Source organism: Agrilus planipennis, unplaced genomic scaffold (genome assembly GCF_000699045.2).
Source record: "Agrilus planipennis isolate EAB-ADULT unplaced genomic scaffold, Apla_2.0 scaffold120, whole genome shotgun sequence".
Taxonomy (NCBI): Eukaryota; Metazoa; Arthropoda; class Insecta; order Coleoptera; family Buprestidae; genus Agrilus; species Agrilus planipennis.
The window spans coordinates 491,227-499,857 of record NW_020438891.1 but is presented as its reverse complement, the minus strand read 5'-3'; the positions used below and the strand labels follow the sequence as shown (position 1 = coordinate 499,857).

At 42.9% G+C, this 8,631-nt stretch overlaps 1 protein-coding gene across 2 annotated transcripts in view; it reads left to right on the top strand.

Annotated features, from left to right (window-relative positions):
- LOC108737950 (collagen alpha-2(IV) chain-like) overlaps window positions 1–8,611 on the top strand; it is a 64,088-nt gene extending 55,477 nt beyond the window's left edge. The window contains exons 6-11 of one of the 2 annotated variants that reach the window (XM_025981859.1): window positions 4,056–5,428; window positions 5,489–5,770; window positions 5,846–6,000; window positions 6,059–6,327; window positions 6,388–6,539; window positions 7,918–8,611. In XM_025981859.1, the coding sequence (XP_025837644.1) occupies window positions 4,056–5,428; window positions 5,489–5,770; window positions 5,846–6,000; window positions 6,059–6,327; window positions 6,388–6,539; window positions 7,918–8,130 (2,444 nt within the window). In that variant the 3' untranslated portion in view covers window positions 8,131–8,611. The remainder of the gene's footprint in view (window positions 1–4,055; window positions 5,429–5,488; window positions 5,771–5,845; window positions 6,001–6,058; window positions 6,328–6,387; window positions 6,540–7,917) is intronic. The other variant, XM_018471148.2, reaches the window with a different exon arrangement.
- Window positions 8,612–8,631: the final 20 nt, after the last annotated feature.

Genomic DNA, 8,631 nt, shown 5'->3' with positions numbered 1-8,631 from the left:
AGGTAACGCCCTGTTGCCTGTCCATCCAGTCGTAATCGTCACACATAATCAGTTCGGCTTGGGCATTTATTATACGTACATGAATATTAACGATTATTTTTCGTGAATGGTTTCACAAAATGCACTTTAATTTATATATTTACGCGAGTACATATTCATCCAAAGACACATAGCTTACTTGATGTAAAAGTAACCACTCCACGTCGCCTGTAACACCTGGTTTTACGTAAGAAGACATCTGGTGAAATTTAGCCTGTTGTCTTATTAAAGTAGCTATATTAAATGAAACATAAAATGATTGAAGACTTAAACGAAGTTCCGATTAATCGAAAGTTGATTAAAAATCTCCACCTTTTCTACATGCATAAATACCTGATTTGTAGTCATCAATCAATGTAGATCATGATATCTGTTTAAAATATCTCTATCTTCTATCAAATAGTGTAAATAATGTTAGAACACATACGTATGTACAGCAGATATAGACGAGTATTTGCAAATAAATAATTGCAATTTTATTAAAACGATTACGTAACAGTTACTGAGCGGTCGTGGATGTTGATGACTTTGACCTGGTTTGAGCACAGACATAACATTGTGGAAAAAGAAAGACAACGAAATAGAAAATGTCGTTGACAGTGAAAAGAAAATCTGAATGTTAACATTAACATACTTGTCATAAACTTTCGTTTATATTCTCCAATTTACATGAGACAAGATTAAAGTTTGAGTGAACAATATCGTGTTTGTTACAGGTCCAGTATTGCAAGCTGAACGTGGATGTTTGTTGTAAAATACCAGACGCATCTAATCTTGTTACGCCAAGTGGTCCTGAAACTGATGATACGAAACCGGTATACGACACCACATATCAACAATCAAGTAAGTTTACGTCCTCTGGATCAACATCGTACACACCATCGAGCCAATATACACCCTCTGTATCAACTTCTTACACGCCATCCAGTCCATCTGGTTCAACGCCATTTGTATATTCTCCAAGTGGATCGAAAGAAAATTTACCGAGTCGACCAAGTACTACAGCCTCCACTCCAACTTCATTTGCGCCTTCCGGACCATCCAACTTATCTAGTTTTGCTAAAAACAAGGAATCTCTACCAGCATCCCAAATATCCTATGTTGGTGGCCTTGGATTGAGCCCTGGATCAATAGTACTAGTGAATGACGATAATCAAGCCAACGCTGATGTTTCATTTTCTGGCCAATCTGGTACAACACCGCGACCATTTAGCAAAGGCACTGCGGGTAGTCAAAATTCAGTATTTTCTTCTACTGTAAAAGGGCCACCATATTTGCCACCTTTTGGATCACCGACTCCATCAGTATCTACTGTTGACTTATTTGCCCCAAGTAAACCCGTTTCGCCCTACAAGCCAGCGCTTCCTTCAACGCCATCCCCATTTGGCGGATCTTCACAGCAGACTTTTGCAACTTCCTCTCCAAGACCATTTGCGCCACAGTCTCAGGGTCCTCCAAAGCCGTCATACGGACCACAATCGAAGCCAACACAACCTCAACTTCCTTCCACTCCAACATATAGTTTCCAGCCAAGACCCACATCACAATCACAAACACCTGGTAGTTCAACGTACTTTACTCAACCTCGACCAACGCAATCGCCCTATTCTCCCTCAAGTCCGTCATATGTGTCTCAACCTAAACCAACCCAGTCGCCCTATTATCCCTCAAGTCCGTCATATGTGTCTCAACCTAAACCAACCCAGTCGCCCTATTCTCCCTCAGGTCCGTCATATGTGTCTCAATCGCGGCCAACCCAATCGCCTTATTCTCCCTCGGTTCCGTCATATGTGTCTCAACCTAAACCAACCCAATCGCCCTATTCTCCCTCAAGTCCATCATATGTATCTCAACCTAAACCAACTCAACAACAGAGACCGTCAGGTTTACCACAACAAACACCATCTGTAATAAGACCCGTTCAACAACAATTTCCCACTACTAGACCACAATATGAAGAGCAACCCACTTCGGTTAATCAGCCACAACCTACACCTGCACAACCAGACAGGGAATATATCTACGGGGATAAATATTTACCACCTTATGCGCAACGGCCAGAGAGCAACAAACCACAACAACCAAGTAAACAACCAGAACAACCTGAATCATACCCTTCACAACCATCGTATAAACCTGGGTCCCAAAAACCAAGTTATCAACCGGAAGTTATTCAACCGTTACCTGGAGAATCACAGACTCCAAGACCATCTTTTGTACAGCAGTCGACCCCCACACCAAGTTATTCGGATCAGAGTTACACTTCTAAACCGTCTTATCCAACATATCAATCCAGTAAAGTAACTGGAAGTTATTTGCCACCTTCATCTACTCCGAAAGCGCCCTTCCCAAATAAGCCAGAACAACCCGAGAAATCAGGACGGCCAGAAAGACCTGGTTTTCCTACTCAGTCTTATCAGCCAAGTCAGCCAGGACAGTCTGGATACACGCCTGAACAATCGGAGTATCCAGAACAGCCAGATATAACAGGTCATGAGGAGTATGCGCCAGAATTACCTGGCCAGCCAGGGGTACCGGGTCAACCCGGACAGCCAGGACAACCAGGTATTCCGGGACAACCAGGACAGCCAGGTCAACCAGGGCAGCCAGGACAACCAGGCGCTCCTGGTCAACCAGGACAGCCAGGCTACCCAGGACAACAAGGACAACCTGGGCAACCGGGACAACCTGGACAGCCAAGCCTTCCTGAATATTCACCAGGACAACCTGGACAACCCGGACAACCCGGACGACCTGGACAACCCGGACAACCCGGACAACCTGGACATCCAGGGCAACCCGGTCAATATACACCTGGTCAACCAGGAAAGCCGGGATATCCAGGACAACCTGGGCAACCAGGCCAACCTGGACAACCGGGGCAACCCGGTCAATATATACCTGGCCAACCAGGAAAACCAGGACAGCCCTGCCAACCTGGAACAACAGAATGCACACTAGGACAACCCAGCCTACCTGAATATATACCTGGACAGCCCAGCAAATATACACCTGGCCAACCAGGAAAGCCTGCATATCCTGGAAAACCAGGACAGCCTGGACAGCCCTGCCAACCTGGAACTGCAGAATGCACACCAGGACAACCCATCCTTCCAGAATATACACCAGGGCAACCAGGACAACCCGGTCAATACACACCTGGTCAACCTGGAGGGCCAGGTTATCCGGGTCAACCAGGACAACCAGGAAAACCGGGTTATCCAGGGCAACCAGGTCAACCGGGAAAACCGGGTTACCAAGGATACCCAGGTATGTAGCATTTGTTCGGATAAAATTAAAAAAACTGAATAAAACAATGTTAATGATTTCCCAAATGGTTATCTTATACTTAATTAATGACTTCTCTTAAAGCTTTCAAAAGTGATAATTTTTTGTATTATGACTGCTTATAGACGGAGTAGTGGTAGTCTTAAGAAACATTTTGGATTGCTTCTTCACTTTAGTACAACCCATCTGAACCCTATTTGGGTAGCGTGTTCAGTATATGTGTGTTTGTCCCCAAATTTTAAAAGTGCTAATTCATCTTTATAGGCTTTCAAACCGTTCAGATTTTTTTTCGGTACTAATATTACTATTTCTTTTTTATCTTTCATATTAATAACTTACTACATTTGACTTTAAAATTACAATAACTGGGAAAGCAATTACACTATTCATTTAATATATATTTTCCTTTTGTTATGCTTCAATAGGTCAACCAGACTATTCAGGGCAACCAGGACAACCCGGACAACCAGGAAAACCAGGTCAACCCGGACAGCCGGGGAAACCAGGTAGACCAGGATATACTCCTGCGCAACCCGAACAAGAACAACCAGGTTATATAGGACAATCTGGTCAGCCAGAACGACCAGGACTTCCAGATCAGTCAGGATACACTCCGACACAACCGGGATATACACCTGGACAGCCAGGACAACCGGGTCAACCTGGACAACAAGGTCAACCCGGTCAGCCAGGACAACCAGGGCAACCTGGTCAGCCTGGGAAACCAGGTAGACCAGGATATACTCCCATCCAGCCTGGATATACACCTGGGCAACCAGGCCAACCCGGGCAACCGGGAAAACCAGGTAGACCAGGATATACTCCCACCCAGCCGGGATACACACCTGGACAGCCAGGACAACCAGGTCAGCCTGGAGAACAAGGTCAACCCGGTCAGCCAGGACAACCAGGCCAACCCGGTCAGCCAGGGAAACCAGGTAGACCAGGATATAGTCCCAACCAGACTGGATACACACCAGGACAGCCAGGACAACCGGGTGCGCCTGGACAACAAGGTCAACCCGGTCAGCCAGGACAACCAGGCCAACCCGGTCAACCGGGGAAACCAGGTAGACCAGGATATACTCCCGTCCAGCCTGAATACACGCCTGGGCAGCCAGGACAGCCGGGTGCTCCTGGACAACAAGGTCAACCTGGTCAGCCAGGACAACCAGGCCAACCGGGGAAACCAAGTAGACCAGGATATACTCCCATCCAGCCTGGATACACTCCGACACAACCGGGATATACACCTGGACAGCCAGGACAACCGGGTCAACCTGGACAACAAGGTCAACCCGGTCAGCCAGGACAACCAGGCCAACCCGGTCAGCCAGGGAAACCAGGTAGACCAGGATATACTCCAATCCAGCCTGAATATACACCTGGGCAGCCAGGACAACCGGGTCAGCCTGGACAACAAGGTCAACCTGGTCAGCCAGGACAACCAGGCCAACCCGGGCAACCGGGGAAACCAGGTAGACCAGGATATACTCCCACCCAGCCGGGATACACACCTGGACAGCCAGGACAACCGGGTCAACCTGGACAACAAGGTCAACCCGGTCAGCCAGGACAACCAGGCCAACCTGGTCAGCCAGGACAACCAGGTCGTCCGGGATACCCTGGCTATCCTAGCTTTGGGCAACCGACTGTCCCAAGTGCACCCACCGGCCTTTACCAACCGCAGCGACCACTTCAACCAGGTTATTCTCCAGAAATTCCCAAACAGCCATCTGATCAAAGTCAGGAATCATCAGGAATTCCCCCAGAATTTCAACAATATCCCAATAAACCAATTAAAGGAGGCCGACCTCAAGATGTAACTACAATACCAGGAAACTACTATACACCTCCAAGTAATGCAGCAGCAAATACACCTAGTCCTGGTCGCCAAACACCCGCAATCCCACCTTCATATAGTTCAGGTCTCGATGTAGGAGCTGGTGCAATAAATCCACCGAGCCCGGTGGCTGCCTCATCTGGGTGCGCTGCAGCATTGCAATGCGTCCAAGAAATTTACTGTACAGCTGATGGTTTCGTATCTGCCACTGCAGTTGTTCTCACAAAAGAACAAGAAATTGGCAGAGTACCACTTCAAGTAAGAGCAATTAGAAACTTGTTTTGTAATTTTAGTTAATTAATGCTGGGTTTTTTCCAGGAATGCTTCGATGCAAGAGCTAAAGTGCATGGTAAATGCTGCCGAGATAGGAATTATGTAGATGCCTGGCCTTCGGCAAATCTTCTGAACGGTGTTGATGATGGACAGTACAAAGAAGACGATTCGATAAGTCAATATAAAGTTGACAACAAAGGAAATTATGTCCTACCGTCATTTTTACAACAACAAAGGGCTACTAGAGGATCCCCATCGAGAGGACCAGTTAAGCAAAGCGGTCGAAACGAAACGTTTAACAGCCCTACGTGTGGTACAAGGAATTATGTGAGTTAAACTGTTAATTTATAAACCTCTACTTAACCATACTGATTTATAATGTCTGTTTATTATCTTTCTTAGAATTCGAGACCACGTGGAAATGGTCCACTTAATGCTGGCTTTGCCGAATACCCATGGCAAGCAATGGTTCTAAGGGATTCAACGAGGACTTTGCTTTGCGGTGGTGTAATCATACGATCTGATGTAGTTTTAACATCTGCCCATTGCATCGACGGGTAATTGCATTTAGTTTGATAATTTGTATTGGAAAATATAATTATAATTATGTTGCAGCATTGAAACGAAAGATATTCTCATCAAAGGCGGAGAATGGAAACTTGGAATCGACGAAGAACCTCTGCCATTCCAAATTGTTGCAGTTGCTGCAGTTGTACGCCATCCTGAATATACGCCGAGCTCACTGGTTAACGATTTGGCTCTGTTGATCTTAAAGGAGAAACTACGTCTCGCCAAAAATATTGACACGCTTTGTTTACCAGAACATAATAAAGTTCCAACTCAAAATTGCGTTGCTACTGGCTGGGGAAAACACATTTTGCAAGGTAACAACTGTTTAATTGAAACAGAGGGTGGATTTTCTAAAATTTAAACTTTATTTGCAGTTCATCTGAAAGGAGCAATAATGAATTCGATACCGGTCCAGGTTCTTGAGCAACAGAAATGTGAAAGTGTTATAAACCAGAATTTCCCCAGTTTCGTTAAAAATTACAGTCCCAATACTCTTTGTGGAATTTCGGAAAAGGATCAATGTTCGGTAAGTAAAAGAAATATATTCACAAATAATTATTCCTGGATGTGCGCGAGCTCTATTATAAACTGGTCCTGATATTATCTGTCATGTTTAACACTTCATAACGTTACCAAGTTGTGATTAACCAGAGTTATTAACATGGACACGTTTCAACGGCGCGCAAATTTTCAAACGCGAGAAATCAGCACGGCCCTCCCGTTGGATTTTCATGCGTACATACAAATTATAGGCAATTTCCTTCAGAAAAGGAATATGAAAACCGCAAATATCTAAGTCCTTTCGCTTCTGAGATATTTAAAATGGCGCCAAACACTACAAACGTCTTATTTTCCAAGAAACGTGAAATAACTCCAGAACGGTGCGATCCAGATCCAATATATTTTAATAAACTGACTGTTTTTTTATGGGGAATTCAAAAATGCAATAGCAAAGCAGGGGGTTCCACTTAAAATAACGAAGTTACTGTGCATTTCCGGTATAATCGGAAGTCCGTCATATTTAAAAATATTTTTACGATATTATACACTTAACTGTATACAACTTTTCTCTAGTTTGAAGTATACGTGTATAAATGACAGTTTTTCGGCTTAGTGACTCACCCTGTGTAGATAACGACAAAATTTCCTGATTGTGAAAGGACAAGGCCACGGTGATATCGGCAATGAGCAAGACTCTAATCTGTTGCTCACTCAACCAAAGCCACTCTTGTGAAAAATTTTGTAGAGAGGCCAGAAAAGTTGATGTAATCGCTGTGACCAATCTTTTGAAGTTATTTGACGAGAGTTTGGATCGACGAGCGTTTATACGCGCGCGTTGAGACGCGCGTCATCTACTCCATGTGAAACGACATTAAAGTCAAATAGTTCGTTATTTTCTGATCGCATCAAATTATCGTAAATCAACCAAAGCAATGTTCTCATGGATGAATTATTGATAATTAACTGAATGTAAACATTGTGGGAGGTCAGAAAAGTTATTAGACGATAGTTTGGGTTTCTATCTCGTTATCTGATGCTGTTAATGAAACCTTTACGTAGTACCTTGATGCTTTTTTTTGAATACTTTATTTATCATGCACTACTATTCTTGGATTGTCGGTTCGAGCACCTGGTCTTCACACTTCGGGTTTTCTCTTTGGAATTCCATTGTTTACATTCAATTATTTATTAGTCCTTTAAAGAGATCGCAATTTGATTACCTAAACAAATTAAATATTTCGCACAGATTATGTTTTCCAATCGTTCATGAATCATTAGGGAATGCTTCCATACGCTATAAAGATTATTACGTTTCGTTCTAAAACTATTAACCTTTAAGTCAGTTTAAGATTTAGTTTGCAGAATGATAAAAGGTAGTAGTTTAAAAATATTATGCTTTACAGGTGGATTATGGAAGTGCTTTGGCCTGTGTGAATGACCAAGGACGTTATACCCTATCAGGTATCTTTAGTTGGGATACAGGCTGCAAACAAGAGAACCAAATCGGAGGCTACGTAGCGCCAGATGTACATTGGGTGGAATCGACATGTTCAAAACCTTTAAAGCAACTCAAAGCACTTGAAAGACAGTACCTTGCCCAACATTCCAACCCTTAGGGTTTCTCTCATTATCTTAGATTGCGTATAAAATAATTAACAGCCAGGCACCGTATCATATAACACAACGTTACATTTTGGAAGAAATTAATATTTCAGGATCTGTAAAAAGTATATTCTTTTGCTGAAAAGTAAAATTGGAAATATAAAGTAAAAAAATAGGCTGTGAAAATAATTGGATCTTTTAAAAGAGCGTTAACAGAAATTTTATTAGTGTTATATGACACCGACATAAAGTACACTATCAAATATTGTAAGCAACTGATCACAATTTAAGAAAAAACAAAACGAAATCGAAATAATTGATCGAACGATCTACATATTCGTATTACTAATTAACAGTACCATTTTTTTTTCTATTTCTACATGTGGTCTTATTTTGTAGATTTCGTATGTATTATATACAAGTGCTTCGAATTCTCCTGTGCCAATAAATAAATAAATGATTAAATAAATAAATAAATATTTACTAAATTGTACCTTCCGAAGACGATTCGATAA